The sequence below is a fragment of the Marmota monax genome, unplaced genomic scaffold (genome assembly GCF_021218885.2).
Source record: "Marmota monax isolate L192 unplaced genomic scaffold, Marmota_monax_Labrador192_F-V1.1 WCK01_AAM20220418_F8-fsc00001, whole genome shotgun sequence".
Taxonomy (NCBI): domain Eukaryota; kingdom Metazoa; phylum Chordata; class Mammalia; order Rodentia; family Sciuridae; genus Marmota; species Marmota monax.
In genome coordinates, this window is record NW_026693777.1 from 33,922,753 (window position 1) to 33,950,393 (window position 27,641).

Sequence of the window (27,641 nt, forward strand, 5' to 3'; positions counted from 1 at the left end):
GGGTCTTGCATGTGCTAGGCGAGCACTCTACCGCTGAGCCACAACCCCGCCCTCTCGGTGTCTTTTAAGACTTTGTGAGCAGACCCTTTGCGTAGCTGAGAAGAAATTCAAACAGTGAGCTGAACACAAAAACTCAAAGTTATGCTCAGGGGCTTAAAGAGCAGAAGATAGCAGGGGAGGGAAGGGTATTGGGATACCTGCTGTTGATGGAAGTACAGGAAAGTATAGGGAAACTACTGGGAGACTAGGTAAAATATCCAGTTCCTGAGCTGGGAATATAGCTCAGTGGTAGACTGCCTGCTTAGCATATGCAAGAACCTGGGGTTTGATCCCCATCACCTAAAGAAAAAGTGAAAGTCCAGTTCCTGTCTTATCTTTGTCTAGGATATGTTCCTTCCTCAGAACCTGTGGTTGATGTCCAGTGCCTAAAAAGTAAATAAATAAAAGTCCAGCTCCTATCATGTCTTTGCCTAGGATATGTTCTTTCCGCAGAATATTTCAATGCATGGCTTCCAACGTGTGTTGATACTGCCTGAACTCATAGGCAAATCTTAAAAACAAAAGAAGAAAGAAAAGGTCAGCACTGAGCTCTCTGCCCTATATACTTCTCTTCCCATCTTCCACCTTTATAGCTAAGAGTCTAAAGAAGCAAGTGTCAGGTCAGACAATTTATAACTTAATTGAATATGTGATAAGCAAAAAAGGAAGAGGGAGGAGCTGAAATTTGATGAAAGAGGACTACTGTGAGGATATGGCTGTGGGGAAACAGGAGCATTAGCTTCTATCTGTATCTGAATGGGTTTATGGTTTATGGTTTATGGTTACCAGTTGGGAAGAAATGCAAGACTAGGCAGTAAAATAGAGAAAAACCCAAGTGAAAAAGCCCTGTTGTTTCTCAATTCCCAAGGACAGACATTTCAGATGACAAATACTCTTTGCTCCTTGCTATATCTGAGACTTCCTTTCTCTGCGTCCAGAAGTCATTTGAAGACTTGGTGACCTTACATCAGCTGCAGGAGCTACCACCAAAGGGGGACTTGAACCTTCCTCTCTCAATACTCTTTCTTCAGGTTATATCTCAGAGCATGACCTGCAGAAGAATCAAACGAATGTATGCAGGAACAGGGCCATTGTCCCAAAGTGGAACCTGACAATAGCAGCTCTCCCTGTCTTTTGTTCATTCTTCCTAACCAAGTTGTTAGAGTGGAACATGTGTCCTCTTGAAGTACTATGGCAATATTCCCAAAATGCTGTCCTAGTCATGTGAGTCTGGAAAAATTTCAAACTACAGGGGTAGAGATTCTAGCAACAGGTCTATCCCAATGACTGGACACACCAAGGGACAGGCTTCATGCCTCATGCTGCCTTGTACCAGGAGCCTACCTGTGATCTCTTGGATAGCCAGTCTTGGGGTCCTATACATGACCTGACCTGGCTGGAGATGCTGTTCAGGAGTCTGGAGTCCCCCATTGACTTCTTTCATGGAAAGTAGCAGGACCCTCTATCCTACACTGCTAGTAAAAGCCTCAAGAAAAGAACTGAGCTGGGGGCTGGGGATGTGGCTCAAGTGGTAACACGCTCGCCTGGCATGCACAGGGCACCGGGTTCGATCCTCAGCACCACATAAAAATAAAATAAAGATGTTGTATCCACCGAAAATTGAAAAATAAATATTAAAAAAAAAAAAAAAAAAAAAAAAAGAAAAGAACTGAGCTGGGAAGAGGACTCCCCAATTTAGGGCTAAGGAGTCATAATTGTAGTTTCTTTTCCTTCCCTTCCTCCTTCCTTTACCCCTCTCTCTTTTTTTTTTCTATGATACTAGGGATAGAACCCAGGCACCCACATCAGGCAAGTGCTCTACCACTGAACTATACCCCTAGCCTGATTTTATAGTTTCTTGGCTTCACAAATTGGAAAGAATTGAATGATACTGGCCAAATTATATTGTTTGTACATGTACAAATATATAACAACAAATTCTATTATTATGTGCTGCTATAATGCACCAATAAAAAATTGGAAAGAACTCCTCAATTAAACAATGTGAACTGGGGCAACAGTGTTGAAGAAGCTCTTCAAGATCCATTCCACCTCATAAAATTAATAAAACTTGGAAATTAATACCTGAGGCTAATGTGTAGTAATTACAGCTGATGCTCATTTATAAAATTAACTTCCCAAGCCTAAAGAGACAGAGATCACTCCTGTTCTTAAAGACATTCAAGAACTTATTCTATTTGTATCTATTTTCCACTCCAAAGTTTCTGATTTTAAATCTCTATCTCTCAGTACATTTTGAACCAACTGCCTAATTTCTTGTAAATAAAAAAAGTGCAGCCACTTTCTATACAGACATAGAAATTTACCTTCTCCAACCTCATATGATTCTAATTCTTTTTATCGTTGTTTGCAATACTGGGGCCTCATACCTGCTGGGCAAGCACTTTGACACTGAGCTAAATCCCCAGCCCCCAATCCTTTTATCTCTTTCTTTTGTAGTCATCTGATCAACCCTTTGGTTTACTTTTCCAACTTATTCATTCAGCAAAATGAATGGCATATATGTGATAGACCATATTCTAAGAGTTGGAAGATAGAGCAATAAATAAAACAAGATTAAAATATTCCACCACATTCCCAGTAGGGGACCCTCACACACAAAAAATGATTAAGGTGGGCATGTTAGCCCATGCCTGCAATCCCAGTGACTTGAGAGGCTGAGGTAGGTGAATTTCAAGTTCAAGGTCATCCTGGGCAATTTAATGATACTGTGTCTCAATATAAATACAAAAAAGACTGGGGAATGTAACTTAGTGGTAGAGCACCACAGGGTTCAATCCCTAGTTAAAAAAAAAAAAAAAGAGTCAAAAACAGTGTAATCCACACCTGTAATCTCAGAGACTCAGGAAGCACAGGCAGAAGAATCACAAATTCAAGGCCAGTCTCAACCTCAGCAACTTAGTAAGGACCTGCCTCAAAATACAAAAGGGCTAGGGATGTAGCTCAGTGGTAAAGTACTCCTGGGTTCAATCTCTAGTCCAAAAAAAGAAAAAGATGATTGTTTAGAATGAAAAAAAAGTAAAACAGAGAAGGGCTTAGGAAGTGCTGAAGGAAAGCAATTTTAAGGAGGGTTGTTGGGAAGGCTTCACTTGGTGGTGGTAGTGGTGGGGAACTGAGCTGAGCAGACTTAGAAGACTATGATGGAGTGACCCTTCATCTGGGCGAAGATTTCCAGGAAAGTGTGAAGGTCTTAAGGGTCAGCATACCTGTAGTGCCTAATGTACAACAAAAGAGACAGTGCTGCTGAGACAGAGAAGCATGGATTTGAGTAGAAGAGGTCAAATTGGTAAGACTGCAGGAATAAACTGGCAAAGAGATATTTAATTTGGGATATGTTAAATTTGAAATGCACATTGAGTATCCAAGATGCTAATGGGCAACTAGATATATTTAGAAGAGAATTTCTTACTGAAACTATAAAACTGGGAATCACCCACATCAAAAATGGCTTTAATGCACAAGACTGGATGAAATCAGTGCAGGTACCTGTGAAAACAGAGCAGCCTGAGGACTGCACTCTGCAAAGTCAGCAGAGTATGGCAAGAAAACATCAAAGGACATAGGGTGGTCAGCTAGGAAGCAGAGAATATGTTCTAAAGCCAGGTAAAGAAAATATTTCAAAGTAGTGTCAAATGCCACCGATATTCTGTAAGATAAAGCAGAATGCATAATTAGACTTAGCTATGACCAAGTCATCAGTGACCATGGTAAGAACAGTTTTGATACAAATGGAATTTCTGGGAAAGAAAACTCTTGCTGTGAAGTGGAACAGAAAAATAGGAAGAAGTGGAAGGGGAAATGGGGCCAAGAGGGCATTCTTTCTCAGGGGAAAAAGGGAAGTACTGACTACAAAGAAGGAGGGAGAATTGATGAGCTATGTGCTCAAAAACTAGAGAATAAGATCCACTGCACAAGTGTGTGGACAGGATCACGACCCTGTTTGTAGCAGGATTTAACCTTAACACCACTGATATTTTAGCACAGAGATTGTGGGGCTTCCCTGTGCATTGGAGGATATTTTATAGTATAACTGGCTTTTCTCCAATAGCACCTACCTCCCAGTTTTGACACCCCAATGTCCTCTGAGGAACAAAATCAATTATGGTTGGTAACCACTTGTTTATAACAACGGAGGGAAAGTGAAGCATATGAATACAGGTGCTGGAAGGTAGTTAGATTTGGTGGTGGAAGCTGTAAATGTTCATGTTATTTCTATTTTCTCACCAAAATAGGAACAAGTCAAGAATCAGACTATGAAGAGGGATATTAGTTATGAGGGTCAGTAGGTATCTAAGTTATCAGAGGGCAAGTAAAATGCCTAGGGAGATGGAATATGGCTGGATAACATAGAACCCACTTTAGGTGATAAACTTAAGACAGACCTGCAGCATAGCTGTTTTTTGCTCACCCTCTCAGCTGCAAGGATCTAGGTAAAGAGTAGGTTATGAGTTGAATAAGAGAAAAAATAAAGTAATAGCAAAGGACAGGAAGTTTATTCAATACTTACTACTGGAATTCAGCTTGAGAAGAAGGGAAATGAAGACATGGGGAATAGAGTCAGTGGAAAGGAGTAAGATCAAAGGACTGTAGGTCCTGGTGAAGGGATGAATTGCTGTATTGAGCATACTAAAGGGAAAGACCTGGAAAGACAGAAAGTACTGCTATGAGAGTGTGATATTTGAGACAGACATATGGAAGAGATACAGGTCTAGAATATGACCAGAGAAGGAGGATGACCTACATGAATACCGAAATCATCAGGATTATGACAAAAATGGTGTGGTGTGGTATAGTCTAAATGCTTCAAAGGGATATTGGGGATGAAAAAAAATGGTCTGAAAATAGTATGAGAAAGGAAGACACCTGAACCACTCCAGGCTCAATGGTACAATGAGTGCAGAAGAGAAATCATGACCACTACAAAGGCACTAGGAGAAGCAGAGTCCTCACAAGAAATCAGGTTTCAAAATAAAAATAAAAAGAGCTAGGAATGTAGCTCAGTGATAGATCACCCGTGGGTTCAATCAGCGGTACAGGTAGAGTGTGGGGAGCTGGAATGTGGTCCAGGCCTCAAAGCAAGAATGTGAAAGGAACAGAAGAGAGATGGGATATACAGATGTTTGTAAATGACTGTTAGTTCCAGAGAGCACAGAAGAGTTTCAGGAATTGAAAGAGAGAAAGAGATGGGGAGGGGGGGAAAAAAAAAAAAAAGAGGGTAGAGAGATACATGGTTAGGAGGGTGTAACTGATGAGGTGATTAAGATGGGATTAGTTCTGGTGGTTGTAGAAGAGAGGTGTATTTTGGGCCCCCCTCAGGTCTGCTAGCAGGAGTGCAAATAGGAGTAGACGAGAAAGTGTACAAAGGAGGGGTAAACTCTTGATTTATAAATTAGACCAGGCTATTTTGAGAAGTCCTGAGTTTGCCACAGATGAGAGGTAAAGGCCCTTTCTCTTTCTTCTTTTTTTCTTCTCCCATTATTGTGGTTTTCTGCCCTTAATTACAAATTTAGAAGTTTAATTACTCAAAGAAATTAAATGAAATGACTGTAAGGTAGTCAGTACAAGGCCTAATACTAAAATACCTTGAATTGTGATGATACTACTGTTAAGAAGATGTTATGATAGTACCTATGATTTCCTCTCATGCTTTGCTGTTGAGTAGCAGCCTCTGAAGCCAGCTGCAGTCAGCCAGGGTGATACCCTTGAATCCTTATCCACTGACTCCATCAATAAGAATTCACCCAGTGTTAACTCTATATTGGTCCTAACAACACAAACCAAAATCAACATACAAAACCAAAAGCATTTTATTGCTGAGTCATTTAGAAGTTCCATATGAGACATCAAGCCTCACATCAGAGTCCACAGCAAGGCCAGGTAAGAGCAGAGTCCATAGCATTGCCAAGATTCCCACATCAGGAGAGAGATTAAGGGCCAGGGTCCTTTGAGTTCTAATTAGGGAACTATCTACTCTTTTCTTGTTAATCTTGTTAGTCCCTCCAGGTCACTTCTACTTCATCTGTACGATACCTGCAGGAAAATGAGGAAAATTGGTAAGGGACAACCTTTAATATTTTCTATCTTCTCTACCCTCATGTTTCTGGATTTTCTGCCTATCTCCCTTATCTAATCCTATCTATCCCCTCCAAGCAGTGAATCACCTTTGTGTAATCCCAGAGTCACTGATGGCCGTTCTATGTCCAGCCTGAAACATCTCCCAGCCAGCGTGGGCTATCATGGCTCCATTGTCAATGCAGAATCTATAAAGGAAAGAAAATATGAAACTTGTGATTAAGGGCAGAAAACCACAGTGATGGGAGAAGAAAAAAAAGAAGAAAGGGAAAGGGCCTTTACCTCTCATCTGTGGCAAAAAGCTTAGCTCCCCGTTCCTGGCACATTGTCTCCATCATCTCCTGCAACCGCAGATTACCTATGAAATAGTAAGGTTCAAGGCTAGCTTAGTTTCAGCCTCTCCATAGTCCAGTCATACACTTCATGTGTACTTACTAGAATAAAGCAGGGGACTGGGGGCAAGAATTGGAATACACAGGGCAAAAGTGAAACTGATCATTTTCCCAAACCCATAGATTTAGAGTATTAGGAGGAAGATACATAAAGCCAAGAATATGAACCAGGAACACCATTCAATGATACATACACCCCACACCTCCCACAATGAGGGCTTCCTGGGAACCACAATGCACCATGGCTCGCTCTGTGATCTCTACCAGCATTGCAAACACAGTTTCCTATGGAGAACAGAGAATATGAAAATGTCAGAGAGACATCCCAGCTCATTTCTGCTCTACTGTATAAAATCTCTCCTTTAGATTGGGTACAGTGGGGCAAGCCTATAATCTCAGGTATTTGGGAGGCTGTGGCAGGAGATTTCAAGTTGAGGCCAGCCTCAACAACTTAGCAAAACCCTATGTCAAAATAAAAATAAAAAAGGACTTGCTGGGGTTGTAGCTCAGTTGGTAGAGCACTTGCCTAGCACGTGTGAGGCACTGGGTTCAATCCTCAGTGTCACATAAAATTTAAAAAAATAAATAAAGATATTGTGTCCAACTACTATGAAAATATTTTTTAAAATAAATAAATAAATAAAATTTAAAAAGACTAGGGATTTACCTCAGTGGTAGAGTTACCCTGGGTTAAATCCCTAGTACCACCCTACCACACCCACTTTAAAAAAAAAAAGAAAAAAAAAAATCAGACTTTAGCCTCAACTTTTGTCCCACCTTTTCATTCATTACCTGCAAGGAGAAACATAGATCCTCAGGAGTACACTCGCCTGTGGCCAGCATCCGTTGGGCTACATCCTACAAATAAAGGGAAAACAAAAAAATGAACAGTGGCTTGGAATGTAATAAGAGCAAAAATTAGCACACTCAAAGGATCACCATGTTTTATCACACTTCAAAGTACCAGCATTCTGTAGCACACACTGCCCTTCCTCACCCAGCTATACAATGGGCAGCATTCATTTAAGATTCAATAATTAGGATTTGACTTGTCTTGAAGTACACTGAATTAATGCTGATTGATTTTCCTGAGTAGGAGCCAGGGAACATATTATCAGGAAAGTTGCAAAAATATAAAGTCCTGGCAGTCTTTGCATTTCTATAGTAAATTCAGATTTGGTGGGGTGGGGCTGCTGTGGGGAGGACTGAACTTCATGAATGCTAAGCATTTGCTTTACCACTTTGTTCCATTCTAAGCCCTAATTTTTATGTTTTAGAAGCAAAGTCACATGACTGACTGATTTCACTAAAGAAGAAAACCTCACCCAATTTCCTATCCCATCCCCATACTCAATTATAGGAGACTTCATCTATAGATCCAGACTATACTCTTCGAAGCACATCAGGGTCTTTGCTCTACATGTTCCTTTACCCCACATCTCAGGTATTCTCATTTGAGGGTGTAAAGTTAAGTTCAAAATAATCTTGTTTTTGTATATACCCTTGTACTTGTTTAGAAAGTAGGGCAGTGGGACTTCCATTTATTTACATTCAATTTTTTTTTTTACATTTGTATAAAGTTTTTTTGTTTTGTTTTGTTTTTTAAAATATCTTTATTTTGTTATTTTTATGTGGTGCTGAGGATTGAACCCAGTGCCTCACATGTGCAAGGCAAGCGCTCTGCCACTGAGCCACAATCCCAGCCCTGGAGCACAATTTTTCATTTCTCTGGTTGTACACGTTGTAGAGTCACACCATTCATGTAATCATACAAATTCTGTGTTTTAATGTTTATGTTTTGTATTTTAACATTAATATTAAAATAAGAGAGTTTGCCCCCCCCCCCAAAAAAAAAAAGATTCAATGATTATTTATTGAATGCTTGTCCTGGCATCTCTCACCTCTTACTTACCCTGCCTATTTTTTATCATAGTACTCATAATTATCTGACATGTTACATTTCATCATTCTCTCTTTTTTTTTTTTTTTGCTTAGCTGCCTCTCTCCATTAGGATCTGAGCTTTATGTTGTCAGGGATATTATTATTATTATTTTTTTTTTCCAGTGCTGGGGACTGAACCCAGGGCCTTGCACATGCTAGACAAGTGAACTACAGCCCCTAGGCACAGATTGTTGTTTTGCTCCATGCCATGTTCCTATTATCTAGAACAGTGCTGGTACACAGAAGACATTCAATAAACATGTGCTAAGTGAACATATTCAGCATCTGATATGGAGCAGAACTATCTGCAGGAAATACAATGGTGAGCAGAATAGATATATTCCACTGAAAAAGTATGAAAGTGCCTCCACCTCCTTACCTCTCACACTCACCTCAATGAAAGACAGAATCCCTGAGAATGAGACATCCATTCCCTTTACAGTATATGGCAGCTCAACAAGCTTTTTGCCTCTATGTAGAAATGAGTAAAGGCATTAAGCATACATTCAGATGGCTGCTCTCCCTCCCAAAGTCTTCCCAAACTTCATTACTATATATGCAGGGACAAAAGCATATATAATAATGGCCCCAACGGCCTCTTCCATCATATGTTCTCTTACCGCTTTGCCATCTGTTCAATGTTGTAGCCTGGACTAGGATCATTGGAAATCTAGAAGAAAAAACAAAGTAGATGACTACACAAACATGCTGATTATAAAATACAGAAACATATTCTTGTACATATATAGATGTACTTGTCATTCTAGTGTGCCATTCTCCATACCAAGCTAAGGAAAACCTGTCTATTTTTTTGTGTATGTGTTTATGTGTATAATAAAACATATACATATTTACATATGTGTATATATTTATTTATTTTATGGAATCATGCCTACATGTAGGTACAAACTAATGTTTGTAACAAAAAATAACATACCGATATAACATACTTATTTATTATTAAACATATAAGTGCTTATTATCCATCCATGTTAAAAAGAAAAAAAGTTAATGAAAGAGGATGAAGTCAGATGTGCAAAAAGTATAAGAAGCTATTTATTTACTACTTCCTCCATTTCCATTGCTCCCCAGAAATTTGCCCATATCTTATATTATCTGCAGACTCAACAGCTTACCTTCAGCACTCGAGCAAAACGATCCAGACAATTACCAACGGCAATATCGATGGTTTCACCAAATATGCGGTAACGACGATCTGAGTAGGCAATCACCTAAGGGCGATGAGGATGTCCATGAAACCTCAAGTCTGTAAAAAGGAGTATTTGGCTTTGGGGAAGAAAGCAGCAGAGTATCAACATGGCTGTTAGTTTCCAATGAGAAATGGAAAAACAAGTATTTTCCCAAACCCTGAGTGGGTAATTTCTATATGGTTCTTCTCTGATGAGAAGCCTAAAAACCCTAAGGATTCCTACAACAGATTCTTAAACCTATAGAAGATGACTTAGTAACCTATCACTATACTTTGGGTATACACAAAAAATGTCATTACAAAAACATTTTTCCAGCTTAGAGGTTCCTAGTATATCCCTCAAAAGCAGTCTTGAGGGTATAGAGTAGGAAATGTGTTTTCCTGCTTGGAGGCAGGGAACAAGAGTCATTCTAGGTAATTCTTACCAGTGCGGTAATATTTGGAAACAAGAAATTGAAGAATTAAAAAATCTCATATGGGATTAGATACATGGCCTACCCAACATAGCAATGGCAATCCACTTATGTCCATTCTTCATATGTGGCAAACTTTTATCATAAAGGATATTTATCACCAGCTGGGCAGGGTGGCGCATGTTTGTAATCCCAGCTCAGGAGGCTGAGGCAGAAGGATATCTTCTCCTTTGTTAACCAAAGCCAGCCTCAGCTACAGCGAGATGCTAAGCAACTCAGTGAGACTCTGTCTCTGAATAAAATACAAAAAAGGGCTGGGGATGTGGCTCAGTGGTTGTGTGCCCCCGAGTTCAATATCTGGTAAAAAAAATAAAATAAAAATAAATAAATAAAACCAGGTACAGGGTGCACACTTGTAATCCTAGAAACTCAGGAGGGTTAGGCAGGAGGACTGGAAGTTTGAAGCCAGCCTGGGCAACTTAATGAGATCATCTCCAAATAAAATTTTAAAAAATCAAACGGTAGGAAGGAGTGGCAGCTCAACGTGGTTGTGCATGACTGTAAACTCAGCATCTTGGGAGGCTAAGACAGGAGGATTGCAAGTTTAAAGCAAGCCTTGGCAATTTTGTAAGGTATAAGCAACCTAGTGAGACCCTGTCTCATAATAGAAAATAAAAAGGGCTGGGATATAGCTGAGTTAGAGCCCCTCTGGGTTCAATTCTCAGTACTACCAAAAAAACCCAAAACTTCAAAATAGTGAAAGTCTCCTTATCATTCTTTCCTTTTCTAAATTAGAAATTCCTTATTTTTATAATCACATATAGAAAAATCATATAATGTTCTAATTATCTTGCCCAATTCTAAATCAGAACTGTTTTGACTCTTCTACCATACCTAGGTTCAGATAAGCCCAGCTTTGTTTTTACAGTTCCTACAACTCAGGTACAGTAGGAAACTTTTAGGTCGACTGCCTCAGAAATTATTAAAATATAATAGGTACCATAAATACCTGCGTATTTCCTCCACTGACATACAACACAGTTGGGCTGGTGGCTCCAGTGATGAGACGGCCCATTTCAATGTGGCCTATACAGTGGTTCACACCTAGCAATGGTTTATTCCATAGCTGGGCCATAGTACGGGCCACAATGGCTACAGAAACCAATGGGGCACCCATGCCAGGACCTAGAGGCATAGAAATGGGAGTTAGAATCCTAGAGATTAGAAAGAGCAGGTGAAAACAGTAGACATGAGAGTACATGAGGAAGAATGATGGTGGCATAGGCAAGGGGTAGGCTGTTTTAACTATAAAGGATCCAGGTATTCTTCTCCTTTGTTACCCTTCTCCCAGTCATACCTTTGGTGTAAGCAATGCAGTCGATATCCTGGTAGGTTACTCTAGCTTCTGTTAGGGCCTCCTGCAGAATGTCTAGGATAACAGCCCGGTGATGCCTGGCAGTATCACCTGGAAGGAACCCTAAGAAATGGACACAGATGAAAGATCATAGTTTTCCCGTAGAAGATAAGTAGAAGTAAAAAACAAAACTGGAGGTTTTAGTAATGAAGGAAGAATTGTTTCATTCTACCAAATTTTTAGATAGTCTTTTTCCAACTTCTATATAATCTGTTCCTCTTTCAGAACTGCCCTTCTTTATATCCAATTTCTATTCAGCTTTTGGAATTCAATTAAAGTGATACCCATACTTTCTGGTGACCTTTTCTGTGACTCTAAAGAACCCTACATAAAATTACATTGCTGTAGATGACACAGAAGAAATATAGCACTATAATTATCTATAGTTTCCCCAGTTTAACCATAAGCATCTCAGAGCATTAGCCATTTTATTTATATTTCCAGTATCCAAGTACTTAGAAGAGTTAATGGCAAACATAAATACATATTTCTAAGTAATAACCTGTCACAATAGCACTTGTTTCTAGAGTTTTCAGGTACATGCAGGTCAACTGTCCTATCTATTTGTGCAGCTATTATAAGAGAGGCTAGGCAAGATACAATATCTTATAAGTAGTATTAATTACAAATTATAATGTGTCTGGTAGTTTCATGTAGTCCTCAAGGCCCTGAGATACAGGTGTTAATTTTCCCACTTTAAGAGCAGAATACTGAATATGAATCTTACATACTTATCCAGTTCTGACACCTAAACTAATAAGACTTTCTGCTCTCCTCTCCCCCCTTATTCTAGAAAATTCTGACACATCTGCTGTAGGATCTGTTTACATTACAAGTCCGACTCTACCCCAGGCTCATAACTCCTATTTTTGAATGTTCAGCACATAAAAGACGCTGAATAAAATCTGAACGAACCCAGAAGATACAGACTCAAATGCCTAGGACTCTTCTAGTCACCAGCCTTGTAACATTTGGCCACATAATAATCCCAACCAGACTCTTAGCTAATGGTGTACAGGTTGACAACGTGCACCCACTTCACTAGTGTTTAGGAAGATGGCAGGTGATGCTGTGCAGAGAAGCCAGACGCAACTAGAAGTACCCTAATGACTCACCCGTGCCTGGAGGTGTAACATAAGTTCGTCGCGGGTTCGCCAGCACGTTACCATCACGCACCACTCCCACACCAATCTTGTTGGCACTGCCTTCAAAACCCAGCACCGTCGGCATGGTACAGCCAGAGAAAAAACGCCGGCAGGCTACTAGAAACGGTGGAGCTACGGAGGCCCTCACGCTTCGGTGCTGGGCAGTAGATTCCGCAGCACCGAGGATGAAGTGGCAGCCACAAGTAGAAAGCAAACGGCACGCGGCCAAGCACAGAACTACGTCTAAGGGTGGCGCGACCACGCCGACCGCGCCGCAGCTGTTAAAGCCCCTTCAGGTCCTGTCTTCTTAAATGCCAGGGGCGCGGGACGGGTCTCTCCGCCTAACATCCGTATCCGGTCCCCAACCTCTCTTCTGCGGTTCAGCCCAGCCCTCCCCATTGATTTCTTCCCTCTTTGCATATCGTTAGGATCTTCGGTCTAGGTGGCAGGATGAGTCATAAATCTGGCAAAAAGATAAACAGCGCTAAAATGGAGCCGTGGGGCCTTCAGTCCCCTGAAAAGAGCCAGAGAAGGGCGGGCACTTCTCTGTCACGTGGTTCCAAACAGACCAATCGCCCGCATGCGTGGTTCACGTAACCACATCAGTCACCCACGTGGGCGCAAAGCGTGTTCCATTCTTTGTGTTCGGGTAAGGAGGTGCCACGCTCCGACCCAAGCAGGTCAGATTCAGGGTTGCTGTCCTACTAAATGACGGGCCAGCTCATTAAGGACTCATAATTAAGATCCTTACTTGGCCAGAGGGCAGGTTTTGCGAAGAGGTTACGACTCATTTTTAAATTATCTAATGTGGGTGAGGGGCTGAAGGACCTGTGATGCACTAAGGCGGGGAAAGAGTTTAGAGATAAGATAGTTTGAAAGGCGGGACCTGGTGTGTGGACGCCGTAGGGAGGAGTCTTCATCCTAGTCTTACTTGATTCCACAATTTTTTTGCGAATGTAGGCAACACGGTAAAAATACTGTTTCGGTGGGCGACGTGGTACTGGTTCCGAAGGGCGTTCGTTACAGGGATGCCAAAGCGTGGGAAAAAGGGAGCGGCGGCAGAAGATGGGGAAGAGCCCAAAACTGGTAAGAAAAAGAAATAAAATAAACCCCTCTCCCTCCAAGCTGCAGTACAGTGTTTATGGTTTCCTCGATGAACCATAAATGGGAAACTGAATCATATTTTTACAGGAATTGGCAGAGAAGTCAAGGCAACTATAGATTCTCTGTGGTCTATAGTAAACTATTGAGGTTGCAAATTGCCAATTTTATCATTATCTGTTATTCCTTCTGTAGAGCCAGAGTCCAAGAAGAGTAAGGTAGGAGCAAAAAAAAAAGAAAAAGAGGCAGCAGGAGAGGGCCCAGTCCTGTATGAAGACCCTCCAGATAAGAAAACCTCACCCAGTGGCAAATCTGCCACACTCAAGATCTGCTCTTGGAATGTTGATGGGCTTCGAGCCTGGATTAAGAAGAAAGGTTTAGATGTAAGTGGAATTCAGGGAGGGGAAGATATATTCCATAATCTTGAGTGGTCTTGCAGTTTAATCACCTTGTCTCATTGTTTCCACACCAGGATGTTATTTTTCTCTTGCCTAGAGTTATTTTTTGGGGGGAGACAGGGGATACTGGGAAATCCATGGGTGCTTTACCACGGAGCTACTTATCCATTCCTTTTTTTTGGAGATAGGGTTCTGCTGAAGGTCTCATTGAATGTTAAGGGTGGCCTCAAACTTGATATTCTCCTGCCTCATCCTCTGGAATTGATGAAATTACAAGTTGTGTGCCACTATATGTGGCACTTGTCTGTAATTTTCTTGTGGGAAGTACAACTGGGGGCTTCATCAAGTCTTGCCTAAATGTCCATTCTGTCAATTCCATTGCCATTTCTTGTTTCATGTCCTTTCCTCTTCCCTAGAATGTTGTAAAAACCTCTATACTGGACTTCCTCTGTTTTATATCCAGCATATTCTCCATCCTAGTAACTGCGGCTTCAAAATCTTAGCTGACTATGCACTGCATATACCAAAAAAAAAAAAAAGTCCTTAGTACAACGTGTAAAATATTATTATCCCCCACCATTACTGATTAGTGGTCAAGTTGCATAGTTTGTAATTGTTTAAATGTTATGCTTCTTGACTGTTGGAACTCCTTATGCATAGGGACTGTGTCTGAGCTGTGTATAGATAAGTAATTTCACTCATAAATTGTTCAATAAATGTCTCTGGAGGGTTGGGAATGTGTTTTAGGTGTAGAGTGCTTGTCTATCTATGAGGTCCTGGGTTCAGTCCCAAGTACTGCAAAATAAATGTTTGCTGAATTGACAGTGTCTTTTCCACCTTTTTCTTTTTTAAACTTCCAGTGGGTAAAGGAAGAAGCCCCAGATATCCTGTGCCTCCAAGAGACCAAATGTTCAGAGAACAAACTACCACCTGAACTTCAAGAGCTGCCTGGATTATCCCATCAGTACTGGGCAGCTCCTTCAGACAAGGAAGGATACAGTGGTGTGGGTCTACTTTCCCGCCAGTGCCCCATCAAAGTCTCTTATGGCATCGGTGAGACCCTATTGATTTCTAATGCCTATGATGCTTCAACCAATTGTTAGTACTTCTTTCTTTCCCCAGTGTCTTATTACCTTCTCTTATAGACTTTTCATGCTGATTGTTTTCATTTTTATAGGTGAGGAGGAACATGATCAGGAAGGCCGGGTAATTGTGGCTGAATTTGACAAGTTTGTGCTAGTAACAGCCTACGTACCTAATGCTGGCCGGGGTCTGGTAAGGCTGGAGTACCGCCAGCGCTGGGATGAAGCCTTTCGCCAGTTCCTGAAGGGCTTGGCTTCCCGCAAGCCCCTTGTGCTATGTGGGGACCTCAATGTGGCTCATGAAGAAATTGACCTTCGTAACCCCAAAGGAAACAAAAAAAATGCTGGTTTCACTCCACAGGAGCGCCAAGGCTTTGGAGAATTGCTGCAGGCTGTGCCACTGGCTGACAGTTTCCGGCACTTGTACCCCAACACTGAATATGCCTATACCTTTTGGACTTACATGATGAATGCTCGGTCCAAGAACGTTGGTTGGCGCCTTGATTACTTTTTGTTGTCCCACTCTCTTTTACCTGCATTGTGTGACAGCAAGATTCGCTCCAAGGCCCTTGGCAGTGATCACTGTCCCATCACCCTATACCTAGCACTGTGATACCCTCTCAGAATCATTTTGAGTCTTGGAAATAGCTTCCCCCACCCTCAATGTTCCTTCTTTAGTAGCTTGCTAGAGAAATCTGCATTTTATTTCTCTTCTGTAAGAATGAATCCTTAAATGAAGCTACTGTTACTAAGGGTTTCTTTTAAGCCCAAGTTTTTTGTTGTGTTTAAGACTTATCTGTAAAAATAAAAGGTCATAGTTTTGTCCTTGCTGCGTTTTGTGGTTTACCCTTTGTGGGGCTGTAGAATCCCTTCCTCATCTTTTCATACATACGAGTTAACAAAGGTTAGAGTCATGACCTTATTTATTTACAAGCACAGGATGAGTCCCTAACCTCCCCCAAGACAGCAACCCTACCCAGCCCAGTTAAACACTGCAACTGGGGAGGCAAGGAAGGTTGGAAGGAGGAATTTAGGGAAATAACAGGACTGGGGGAACATACCCCACATTAAATAGTTATATACACATCAGTTCCTGTGGTTCTGTACAGAGCAGCGGCTGACCCCACCCCCACAGGACACGGAATGTGGGGAGAGGAGACTTGAGGGTACTGAGGCCAGAGCCAGCCCTGGTGAAGTGCAATAGCAGCAGCAAAGTCCTAATGGTGCACAAGAGGGAGGGGAACCCCCCAGGGCTACCCACCCCCACCCTGCCCTGGAATGTATAAGGGACAGGAATGGCTCTCAGGGAGCGTATAGGAAGGACAAGGCTAGATCCATCTTCAGGACCCAGGATTAGGGGCAATATTTTGCCTACTTCACCCTATACACAGCAACCCTTGGAGGAAAGCAGATGGCCAGCAGTGGTCTTATCCACCCCTCCAAACCTAAGTGAGGGCCTGGGTCCTTCCTACCTCTCCCCAGGGAAAAGGAAGGCAGCTGCTTGGCTTCCTTACTTGAAGCCCAGGGAACCTTTTACCCCAGCTCCCTTTGTAGTGTCACTGTCCCCACCAGGGAGGGGCCAGACACAGTCTGTGGATCATCAAGGGGCTCAGGAGAAGTTCTGGACAGGGTGGCTGACCTTCATACAGGCCCAATACAGGGCCCGGCCCAAACACAGCACAGCCAACAGGATGACAAAAGCCCAGGCTGCATAGATACCTCCATATCTCCGTGCGTGCTTCCATGTACCAAACTGATGAAGAGGAGGAAAAAGAAAGATGAGGTTGCTGTTAAGGCCCTGCCACTTCCTAAAAGCCCTGGGAACAGTAAGAATTCAAGCTTTATGTGTAACTACCTTTAGGGACCTTCCTCCCCACCCCCGCAAAAGGCTAGGTTGTTTAGCTCCCATCCCCTAGGCAGGAAAATACTCATAATCATCCCAGCCATCTGTTAGTACTTCTTGTGTATAACAATGAAGATAGGCTTCCTAATAGTAACTCAAAACTCCCTCTCCATTGTCCTAACTCCTACACAGAAGACAGCTACTTTTCACTTAAGACTTATCAGTTACCTTCAACTTTGGCTCACTTATACCTTAAAACAACCTCCCTTGCCCCCAGTTTCTTTCATCTTTTTCTAGGGTACCAATTTCCCAAAGCTTAGCCCATGATGAGACTGAAGAATGAAAAGGATTGGGTCAAGGTTACTCACAGCAAGGCCAGTGGCAGTGACTGCCAAGAGCAAGCCAAGCAAAAAGCAGCAGATACATCTTTTTCTCGGATATCTGCGCCCAATAGAAGACCTGCAGGGAGGCAAACGAATAGATACAATAGCCTTGTTGTTTTAACTCTATTCATCACCCAATTACAAGCTCGATCACTAATCACTTACACTTTCCTGCAGTGAGGACAACGTGCCAAGGTTCGATCAGTGAACTCTGTCCACTATGGAGAAAGAAAAATTAATTATAGAAAATTAACTATAGAAAGAACCTTGAGGCAGAAGAAGGCTGGAAAATGGTGTCCCCACAGGACATACCTTTTCAGGATTCATAGTCATTACTCAAGCTTTTCCCCCAAGGCCTTCCCAATATCATTCCTTACCAGAAATGTATTCTTGCAATGTCCACAGATGACTCTGACACCCATTGGCTGTGGATCTGGACTTGAAGGTCCTGGATGAACAGGCCCCAAGTTGATGATTCTTTTGCTTTATGGGAGAAAAAAAGACTGTGATTAAAGATTTCAATCCTAAGAATCCCCACACTGTTCCTCCTTTGCATTTCCCAGTCTCTATCAAGTTCTACTTCTCTGTACAAATCCTTCAACACTTCCCCAGAGAATCCTGAGGAATAGCACTACTTAAACTTTAGGTCTCTAATGCCTTTTTTTTAAAAAAATATTTATTTATTTTTTTAGTTTTTCGGCAGACACAACATCTTTGTTTGTATGTGGTGCTGAGGATCGAATCCTGGCCGCACGCATGCCAGGCGAGCGCGCTACCGCTTGAGCCACATCCCCAGCCCCTCTAATGCCCTTTTAACCTCAAAAAAATTCACCCAGCCCCCAACACTCCATTCTCCTAAAGAACACCATTTCTTTTTTTTTTTAGTTGCAGATGGACACAATACCTTTTTTCCCCCCTATTTATTTATTTTATGTGGTGCTGAGGATCGAACCCAATGCCACACATGTGCTAGGCAAGCACTCGACCACTGAGCTACAACTCCAGCTGCCAAGAACACCACTTCATCTCAAATCTTTTTATTGAAAAAAGAGGAAGCTGGCTATAATATTCCTTTGGCACAATGCTCTATAGCCTTTTCTCCTTCTAAACAAACATGAAGCTCTCTCACTTCTCTGTTCTTATAAACATTCATCCTTTTTTGGCTTTCCAATGTTCCCTATTTATGCCCTTTCCTTCATTGTGCCTCTTACCAGTAGGGACGTGGGCAGGCAATCCGCTGGGAAGTCACTTTGCAGATAAGGAGACAGTTACAGGGGCATCGAACATATTTTTTCCCTGGGGGTGCATTCTTGATAGGCTAGAGAATAATGGGAACATCAGCAAGCAACCCAATCCCTTCCATTTCTCTCCAGAAACACTTTTTGATAAGAGAACAGACTGATAAGGTTCTACCTAGGAAGGAGACACACATATCATGACATTTGCAAATATGAACTACATTTAAGTATTCAGGATAGGTATGAGGATGAAGTACAGTGAACATTAGGTTCGGTGAGTGGCTTCTGGGGAAATTGCTAAGAGATACTCGCGGAACTGAAACTAGGTTTTATGAAGATCCCTTGGCCAAAAAAACTGACAGAGATCAGAAAAAGGATCCAGAAAGCAGGGCCCATTTTATAGATTTGTATAACTCACAGTGGCTTCATTGCAGACACCACATTTGACTACATGCTGATGCATCTTGCCTTCCACGTTGATGAGAGACTGGCAGACTCGGCAGGTTATCATGGGGGCACTCCCACTGTCCGGGCTGGTCAGTGGTGAATAGGGGGGCGGATCCTCCCCAGGCAACACGGCTGGATGCCCCTCAGGAAACGGGGGAAATGCTGAAGAGGAACCAGATAAAAAGAGGTGCTGGGTTTGCTTGCAGACATCCCCCACTGATGCTCCACGGGGGTAGGGAACTTTTTCTGATCTTCAACTCTTGTGAACAAACTCGGAGGACTCCTCATAATCGCCGCTTCCATCGTCTTCCTCAAAACCCAATTCCGTTCCCAGACTCTGTCGAGATTGCAGAGGAAAGGAAGCCTCGCCCCGTTACAGGTGCAACAGTCCCGCACCTGGCGCTTGGGTCCCGCCTCTGCCCTTGGCCCCGCCCCTCCGAGTACCCTCGGGAGCACCTCAGACCCGCCCCGGCTTACCCTGGGGCGGGGCATGTTTACCGGCTCCATACGGAGGTGCGGAGGGGGTCAGGCCTCCCCCGGGCCCAGCACCACTTCCGCCCGGTCCCACTAAACCGTTGCCCCCGGCGCCGCCGTCAATGGGCTCGGACAGCAGTGGGGAACGCTCTCCATCTGCCGCCATGGCCGCCACCGCCGCCTCCTGCCTGGATCAGTGATCCAGCTCCCTTCGTCGCCGCCGCCGCCGCTGCTACCGGGTCCCCAGGGCGCCTGCGCGCCGCGCGCCCAGCTCACCCCGCAGCCAGTGGCCTGTCCCGCCCCGGTCTGTCCCGCAGCACGTGATAGGCTATCCCCGCCCCCGCCATGCTATCATTCGTGGAGGTAAACCAATTCCCGGTCAGTGAAAGCAGCTCTCCTTTTCCACTGGGGAGAGTCGTGCGAACGTCACTGTCACATGACCTGCCGGGAGCGGCTGAGTTTGCAAAAATTGCACGTGACTGGAGGTTCTGCGAGCCATTGGAAGCGTGGCCCATCGCGCTACCTCCAGACCAGGAGGTGGGGCAGGGTTGCTTCTGTTCACTGGTCACGTGTTTCAGGAAACGACCCACCCTTGGTTAGGCGCCCAGTCTGCTTCTCATTGGTGCAAAGACTTCACCAAAGACTTTTCTTCACATTATAATTAGCCTCTCATTGGCTGGTGGTTTCCTTTCCCTTGTCTTGTGATCCTTGAAGCACAACTTTATTGGCCCAAACTTAGCGCCAGAACATTTGAGGCGTGGCTTAAGCATTTTAAGAGGAGGAGCAGTAAAAGTGCCAGAAGCTTGGGTTTTTCTGAGCAGCGGGTGGAAGAGGGGTAGATACTGGAGACAAAATTAACCACTGCTCAGACAAACAATAACAGCAAAGCCTTTTTAAAAAACAAGGAAAAAGTCGGGTGCAGTGGCCGAGGACTGTAATCCCAGCTACTGCAGAAGCTAATGCAGGAGGATCGCAAATTAAAGGTCAGCCTGGACAATTTAGCGAGACCCTGTCTCAAAATAAAAATAACTAGGGGTGTAGCTCAGTAATAAAGTGCTCACCTAGCACAGGAGAGCTCAATCTGCAGTACCTGGCCAAAAAAATGAAAGAAAGAAGAAAAAGAAAAGCGGTCAGGGTAACAATACAGTAAGAAAATAATTTTAGAATTAAAGGTCATCACTCAGGCCTTTCTTGCTGGAGTCACTTCTAGGACAAAACACGAGACTGGATTCATTCTTCAGGAAGCTGTCCTGCAGGATCTACCAACTCCTCTCCCTAATGGAATTATGAAGTGGGGAACTGGTTATGTAGTTCAGTGGTAGAGCAATTGTGTAGAATGTGCCAAGGCCCTGCGTTCGATTCCTAGCACGGGGAAAACAAAAACAAAAAAACAAAAACAGATCATCTTTTTATGAGTGCCTCTATACTGAAATAAGAGTTCATCATTTTGCTCAATTTTTTTTTATTTTGTGGTGCCAGGCATTGAACCCGGGAGCACTTTACTGCTGAGCTACATCTCCAGCCCTTTTTATTTTTATTTTGAGACAGAGTCTTGAACTTATTATCCTCCTGCCTCAGTCTCCTGAATTGCTGGGATTGAAGGTCCACTACCATTCCTGGCCGTTTTTCTCAGTTTTATGACCAGCAGTCCTTGGGCATGTGCATAACTGAGCAGTGAGTGGAAGAGTGGTAGATACCAGAAACAAAATTAACCACTGCTCAAACAAAGAACAACAAAAACCCTTTAAAATACCAAGGTAGTAGCCGGGTGCAGTGGCCGAGGACTGTAATCCCAGCTACTGCAGAGGCTGATGCAGGAGGATCTAAAATTAGATAGAGGCCAGCCTGGGCAATTTAGCGAGACCCTGTCTCAAAATAAAAAGAACTAGGGGTGTAGCTCAGTAATAAAGTGCTCACCTAGCACGCGGGAGCTCAATCCGCAGTACCTGGAAAAAAAACGAAAAGAAAAAAAAGAGGTAAAATTGTTGATTGTATTAACCAATCAAATACAAGGATATTTTAATCACCACATTTGGCAAGCGTGACAGTCTTTAAACTTGTCTTAACTTTGCCCTTAGCTAGGAGATTGCTAATGGAGGTTATTCTAATAAGTGTTGAAGATGACCTTGAACTTCAGACATCTGAACATACCTATATATCTACCTATTCATCCAAATTCATTCAGCTCAACTTTCTCAGTAGAGAAGTTAAGACCACTCCTTATTCGACCTATTAAGCTGCTTACTAAATGTACAGGGTTCCCCAACAGAGATTAATTTTAGTGTTTTCCCCTAAACTGAAGGAAACTTGCTTTCTTTGTATCACGGCTTTGATGTTTGGGGACTAGTGTCAAGGTGAACAAATATTTGTTCTGAGAATGATTAGGGAAGTCTTTCTTAATTATGTAAATGTAGGATGAGTAGATTATTATTTGGGGATTAATGGTGGATAATAGGGTAAATTTTTAAATTAAAGGTCATCACGCAGTCCTTTCTTGCTGGAGTCACTTCTAGGACAAAACATGAGACTGGATTCTTCAGGAAGCTGTCCTGCAGGATCTACCAACTCCTAAGTGAATCACTACCAAAGTGAATCACCAAGAGATCTTTGTTTTTTAGTTACAGAAGTTATCTCTCTCAGTTAACCAAAAACAGTAATGGGAAGGGCCATAGTTATGAAAAGAGAGTACTGAGAGGTCAAAGGAAGATATTTTAGTTCTTGGGAAATGGCTGATTGATAAAAAGGGCAATATTAGTCAGGTGGGGGACTGGGCATTCCACGCCTGTAATCCCAGTGGCTGGGGAGGCTGAGGCAGTAGGATCTGGAGTCCAAAGTCAGCTTTAGCAAAAGTGAGGCGCTAAGCAACTCAGTGAGACCCCTGTCTCCAAATAAAATTCAAAATAGGACTGGCGATGTGGCTCAGAAGCCAAGTGCCCCTGAGTTCAATCCCTAGTACCTCCCTCAAAAAAGGGCAATATTTTTTAATTCTATTAGATGGAAGATCTCTAAGAGAATATTTAATAATAAAGGGACTGCTTTCCCAGCACTTAGAGGCTAGATACTACAAGGGCTAGACACTTCATCTAGGTTCTGCTATCTAAGTACAGTTTTTTTCATGCCACTTTACACAGAAGCTAGTATTCTTCCACCAGTTAGGTCCTGAGTAAAAGCCACACTGTAATCCCAGTGGCCGGAAAGGCTGAGGCAGGAGGATCTGGAGTCCACTGCCCAATCCAACACACACTTAAATAAGATGCAAAATGGAGAGGGGTTGTAGCTTTGCAGGGGGGACAGGCCAGTCTGCTGCTCTTCTATTTTTGGCACACAGATTCTCAAGCATTCACTCTGGGTTTGGAGTAGGTTTCATTATTTGCACCCTAGTTGGTATACAATCCCAAAACATGGCTTTTGTGATTCCCCCATCCTCACCAAAGTTATATTTCATGTTAATTTAAATCTGGTTCTGCAACATGTAGTGGCACCTATTTGTAATCCTAACAGCTCTGAGGCTGAGGCAGGAGGATTACAAATTCAAATATAGCCTCAACAATTTAGTGAGACCCTAAGCAACTTAGTGAGACCCTGTCCCAAAATAAAAAATAAAAAGTTCTGGGGATGTGACTCAGTGGTTAAGCACCCCTGGGGTCAATCCCTGGCACTAAAAAAAAATGTGGACAGTGAGCAGGGGGTGTAGCTCAGTGGTAGAGTGCTTGCACAGCATATGCATGGCCCTGTGTTCCATCCCCAGCGCTGGAAAAAGAAAAAAGAAGAAGAAGAAGAAAAGAAAGAAGAGAGCATTGAATACCATATAAAGGATATTTATTTACTTATTTTTTGTTGTTTAGGTGCTGAAGGGAAGGTAGGATGGAACAATGCTTGAATACACCATGTTTTAGATCCCTCTTAATCCTAGACTAACCTCTGCCCATACAGGTGTCGGGTAAGGGAAAGTACAGTGGCTCTCTAAGTGCTGAGTGGTTCTTTTATTAATCTCACTTGAACTCATTTACACACATGCAACCAGAAGGTGATCAGATGCAACTCAATGGCCCAAGATGGCCTCACTACATATATGGTATTTGTATGTGCATATAAAAATATGCTGGCTTCTTTATAGCAAGGTGGTCCTTCAGGTGACAGACCAATATAAAATATTATAGCTTTCTTTCTTTTTTCCTTCTCCTTTCTTCCCTCTCTTTCTTCCTTCCATTTTTTCCTTGCAGCATTGGGAATAGCTCCTCTGTCATTGTGCATGCTACACAAGAACTCAAAGCTATACTCCCCCAGTCTCAGGGGCCATGTTATCAATCTACCACAACTGAGAAGAATCTTAGCAATCAAGTCAAATACAAATATTTGTTAAATATCTACTATTTGTGAAAGACACTCCTTGAGAAACTCAAACTCAGGATACAGAGAGATAATAATATAAATGTTGACAGTATAAAATGTCAACACTGATATCTCTTATTACATTAAAAAGAATTGATGCTAGAAACTCATCATATAGTACATGCTTCATAACAAATCAATTAAACAATGTAATTCAAATTCAAGGAATTAAGAGATCACTTCTATCTAGTCAGATTAGTCAGGGAAAACTTTAAAAATTATTATATTATTATGCAGGACTAATTTAGTTTTTAGTTCTGTCTTGAGTAGGCCAATAGGCAGAGAAATACAAAAAGCAATGATATTTATAATTTGCTCATAGTTAGCTCTTTTATATCTGTATTAATTTGATTTCAGAACCCTTTGTGAAATGAACAGGAAAGCTAAGACTTTCTTCATTTTATAGATGTGTAAACCAAGACTCTGTAATCTAGTCAGTTAAACTAAGTGACAGATTAAAATGACTAAAAGTACAAGTCTTCTGGCTTTCATTTTTTCCCATCAGTTTTTAAATTTTTTATTTGTTCTTTTTAGTTATACATGACAGTAGAATGTATTTTGACATATCATACATCGAGTATAACTTCCCATTTTTGTGGTTGTACACGATCTGGTGTTATACTGGTCATATATTCATATATAAATATAGCAATGTTATGTACCATTTTATTCTATTCTCTTTCCCACATCTATTCTTGTCTCCTTTTCTGTGAAGAAGCTTTTTAGTTTGATACCATCTTAGTTATTGATTCTTGATTTTATTTCTTGCACTTTAGGAGTCTCGTTGAGGAATTTGGTTCCTAGGCCAACATGATGAAGATTTGGGCCTACTTTTTCTTCTAGTAGGCCCTATTATGTTCTAATGCCTATGTTCTTGATCCACTTTGAGTTGATTTTTGTGCAGGGTGAGAGATAGGGGTCTAATTTCATTTTGTTACATATGGATTTCCAGTTTTCCCAGCACCATTTGTTGAAGAGGCTATCTTTTCTTCAATGTATGTTTATGGCACCTTTGCCTAGTATGTGATAATTGTGTTTATGTGAGTTTGTCTCTGTGTCTTCTATTCTGTACCATTGGTCTTCACGTCTCTTCTGGTGCCAATACCATGCTGTTTTTGTTACTATAGCTCTGTAGTATAATTTAACATCTGGTATTGTGATGTTTCCTGCTTCACTTTTCTCACTAAGGATAGCTTAGGCTATTGTAGACCTCTTTCTTTTCCAAATGAATTTTCCCCATCAGTTTTGAAAAGCTATTTACAAAAAGTGTTATTCAACTACTACTATATTTAAATATATCAAGCACTTCTTGACTAGATATTTCATACAAGAACTTGTCCTCTATGCATACAGCACTGTTAAAGAAAATTGCACCTGTAGCAATGGTTATAATCTAGGGTAACTTCTAATATGATCATTTTGTCCTTGAAAATTTCCATTCTCACTTCCTTCTACTTTCAGTCCAGGGGACAAGTACAGGCATAGGTGATGTTTAATGATGGCTGAAAAATATCATATCCAAAAGTCATTTACAGAGGACAAGATTTCCTATGAATTTAAGCACAAAATGTGTAAAATGTGCTAATTTTATTAACTACTTGGTCATATATTGGCAATCTCTTTAATGTGTTGAGATTAGGTGTTACAAAATTGGGATTCATTTGTCCATAACATACATTATATACACAGCAAAACAAAATGCATAAAACATACAGAAAAATGATGTCTGAAAATGTCCACATATCAGTGCAATAACATTAGTTTTGCAATTGCTTCCCTCTCACTTCTTCCACATCACTGAAGAAGGACAGATGATACTATACTGCTCACAGAGGTGGTTTAATAATTCCATTCCTAATCGACAATATTTCATATGAATTTTAGCAAAAAAGATATTTACAAAATGTATTTTACTACCTTTATATTTAATATACATTAGGCACTTCTAAACATGTAGACAGACTGATGTTTCAAGTAAAGACTCAATTGTCCACTGTGTATACAGCAGTCTTGAATAAACTGTGCACATGTCACAATAGTTCTAATGTGAAAATGTCTTCAAAATATGAGTGTTCTGGCTGTTCACCAATCCAGTGGGCCACCATGCTCAAATTTTCAGAAGACAAGCTTTCCTAGGAATTTTAATACAAAACATAAAACATTTGCTTACTAATTCTATTTTTGTCATACACTGGCAACCTCTTTTAACATCTAGAAAGACTAGATGTAAATTAGGACCCATCTGTCCTTTATATACACTCTATACTGGGCAAAGAAAACAAAAGTATGAACACAAGGAACAATGGTTACTCTTGTTTCATTATAAGCACACTGGCACCGGTGCTCAGGAGAACCTCAGGGCATAATGTGCTACTCAACAGGGGGTTTGCCTATTCTGCCCACAAAACATTTCATAAGAATTTTTTTTTTTTTGGTAGTGCTGGGGATTGAATCCAGGGCCCTGTACATTGGAGGCAAGCACTCTACCAACTGAGCTAAATCCCCAGCCCTCTTAACAATTTTAACAAAAAGAAATTCACAAAACGTGTTATATTTTACTATTTGTACTTTTAACATATAGCAGACACTTTAGAACATCTGTCAAGACTAGCTACTTCAAAAAATTACATAGCATTGTCAACTACATGTAAAGTAATGAGTAATGCACACACAAAACAATGGTTATACATGGCATCCTTTCCTTCCTTCTCAGTCTTCTGCTCCACGCCTAACCTGTGCACAAACGTGGATTAGTGTCGCTCTTCGTGTTGCTTTAAGAGATTGTCTAACAACTCTATTTCTTTTTCTTTTATATATATTATATGTGTGTGTGTGTGTGTGTGTGTATTTAACTTGTAGATTAACACAATAGCTTTATTTTATTTTTATGTGGTGCTGCGGATCGAACCCAGTGCCTCATGCATTCTAGGTAAGCACTCTACCACTGAGCCACAACCCCGGCCCCTAACAACTCTATTTCATAAAGTCACTTCCAGAAGTCATTTCTTTCTGATTTTTAAAAATAGATGTATATTTATAAGACACGTTATTTTCTAACTCTAGTTTATCATCCGTGGGCAACCTTTTTACATCTAGAATGTCTGGATGTAGCAAAACTTTTCTTTTAAAAACTTAGGGTACAGCAGTTTTTTCATATCATACACACAGGCCTTCTACAAATGGTCAGTGAGTCTATTTCTCTTTGGTAGGTCAAAGACCACCGCCCGATGGTTGCTGAACGTTCCACTCACCGTGGCCCGGGCTTCCTCACCTTCTAGGGCGTTAAGGCGTAGCCCCACGTCTAATGCATGGTGGAGCTCTGGGGCATCTGTTGCCTCCTGGGACCCTCGAGTGTTCTTGAGGCCTCCACTCCTCTCACCTAGCCAGGTCCTCAGCTGTGGCTTACCCTGGGCGGGACAGGACTGGGACGTGAGACCCGCCAGCCCTCTGTGTCTGGGCTTCTTCACAGCCTGAGCAAGCGGCCAGTGGGCAGGGGGGCTCAGGGCATCTGCAACTCCTAGAACAGGCTGGGCTTGTTGCTCAAGAGGTGGTCTAACAACTCTATTTCTTCACGCTGTCTCTGACGGAACTCCCTTCTGGCTTTGTTTGTTTGCAGTACTGGGGATTGAACCCAG

The 27,641-nt window shown here is 41.9% G+C and overlaps 3 protein-coding genes across 6 annotated transcripts; 1 reads left to right on the forward strand and 2 right to left on the reverse strand.

Moving 5' to 3' along the window:
- Positions 1 to 5,849: 5,849 nt before the first annotated feature.
- Positions 5,850 to 13,165, reverse strand: Osgep (O-sialoglycoprotein endopeptidase). Of its 2 annotated transcripts, none has more exons than XM_046461069.2 (11): positions 12,619 to 13,165; positions 11,447 to 11,566; positions 11,090 to 11,274; positions 9,603 to 9,698; positions 9,087 to 9,136; positions 8,859 to 8,937; positions 7,317 to 7,382; positions 6,719 to 6,809; positions 6,415 to 6,490; positions 6,222 to 6,320; positions 5,850 to 6,090 (listed from the first exon to the last, which is right to left on the reverse strand). In XM_046461069.2, exons 1-11 carry the CDS (start codon positions 12,731 to 12,733, stop codon positions 6,051 to 6,053), a joined length of 1,017 nt encoding a protein of 338 aa, XP_046317025.1. In that variant the 5' UTR covers positions 12,734 to 13,165; the 3' UTR covers positions 5,850 to 6,050. The 2 variants fall into 2 exon arrangements, with proteins under 2 accessions (XP_046317025.1, XP_046317026.1); XM_046461070.2 differs by having other exon boundaries at positions 11,099 to 11,274; positions 12,619 to 13,162.
- Positions 13,166 to 13,214: 49 nt separating this feature from the next.
- Positions 13,215 to 16,059, forward strand: Apex1 (apurinic/apyrimidinic endodeoxyribonuclease 1). 2 transcript variants are annotated; one of them, XM_046461073.1, is made up of 5 exons: positions 13,215 to 13,297; positions 13,609 to 13,734; positions 13,945 to 14,132; positions 15,008 to 15,200; positions 15,325 to 16,059. In XM_046461073.1, exons 2-5 carry the CDS (start codon positions 13,677 to 13,679, stop codon positions 15,840 to 15,842), a joined length of 957 nt encoding a protein of 318 aa, XP_046317029.1. In that variant the 5' UTR covers positions 13,215 to 13,297; positions 13,609 to 13,676; the 3' UTR covers positions 15,843 to 16,059. The 2 variants fall into 2 exon arrangements, with proteins under 2 accessions (XP_046317029.1, XP_046317027.1); XM_046461071.1 differs by having other exon boundaries at positions 13,255 to 13,328.
- A 75-nt stretch (positions 16,060 to 16,134) lies between these two features.
- Positions 16,135 to 19,895, reverse strand: Pip4p1 (phosphatidylinositol-4,5-bisphosphate 4-phosphatase 1). 2 transcript variants are annotated; one of them, XM_046461074.2, is made up of 7 exons: positions 19,618 to 19,895; positions 19,112 to 19,302; positions 18,667 to 18,773; positions 17,833 to 17,938; positions 17,621 to 17,673; positions 17,441 to 17,531; positions 16,135 to 16,982 (listed from the first exon to the last, which is right to left on the reverse strand). In XM_046461074.2, exons 1-7 carry the CDS (start codon positions 19,778 to 19,780, stop codon positions 16,839 to 16,841), a joined length of 855 nt encoding a protein of 284 aa, XP_046317030.1. In that variant the 5' UTR covers positions 19,781 to 19,895; the 3' UTR covers positions 16,135 to 16,838. The 2 variants fall into 2 exon arrangements, with proteins under 2 accessions (XP_046317030.1, XP_046317031.1); XM_046461075.2 differs by having other exon boundaries at positions 19,639 to 19,893.
- Positions 19,896 to 27,641: the final 7,746 nt, after the last annotated feature.

What these genes read in the sequence shown, in the direction of transcription:
- Osgep (XM_046461069.2), bottom strand. Translation starts at nt 12,733, where the DNA reads ATGCCGACGGTGCTGGGTTTTGAAGGCAGTGCCAACAAGATTGGTGTG. An exon ending in GGATTCTGTCTTTCATTGAG is followed by an intron (nt 7,383 to 8,858) that starts GTGAGTGTGAGA and finishes CTTTATTTGTAG; the next exon opens with GATGTAGCCCAACGGATGCT. An exon ending in GACTCTGGGATTACACAAAG is followed by an intron (nt 6,091 to 6,221) that starts GTGATTCACTGC and finishes ATTTTCCTGCAG; the next exon opens with GTATCGTACAGATGAAGTAG.
- Apex1 (XM_046461073.1), top strand. Translation starts at nt 13,677, where the DNA reads ATGCCAAAGCGTGGGAAAAAGGGAGCGGCGGCAGAAGATGGGGAAGAG. An exon ending in TTAAGAAGAAAGGTTTAGAT is followed by an intron (nt 14,133 to 15,007) that starts GTAAGTGGAATT and finishes TTAAACTTCCAG; the next exon opens with TGGGTAAAGGAAGAAGCCCC. An exon ending in CAAAGTCTCTTATGGCATCG is followed by an intron (nt 15,201 to 15,324) that starts GTGAGACCCTAT and finishes TCATTTTTATAG; the next exon opens with GTGAGGAGGAACATGATCAG.
- Pip4p1 (XM_046461074.2), bottom strand. Translation starts at nt 19,780, where the DNA reads ATGGCGGCAGATGGAGAGCGTTCCCCACTGCTGTCCGAGCCCATTGAC. An exon ending in ATTGCAAGAATACATTTCTG is followed by an intron (nt 17,674 to 17,832) that starts GTAAGGAATGAT and finishes CTTTCTCCATAG; the next exon opens with TGGACAGAGTTCACTGATCG. An exon ending in TCACTGCCACTGGCCTTGCT is followed by an intron (nt 16,983 to 17,440) that starts GTGAGTAACCTT and finishes CCTCTTCATCAG; the next exon opens with TTTGGTACATGGAAGCACGC.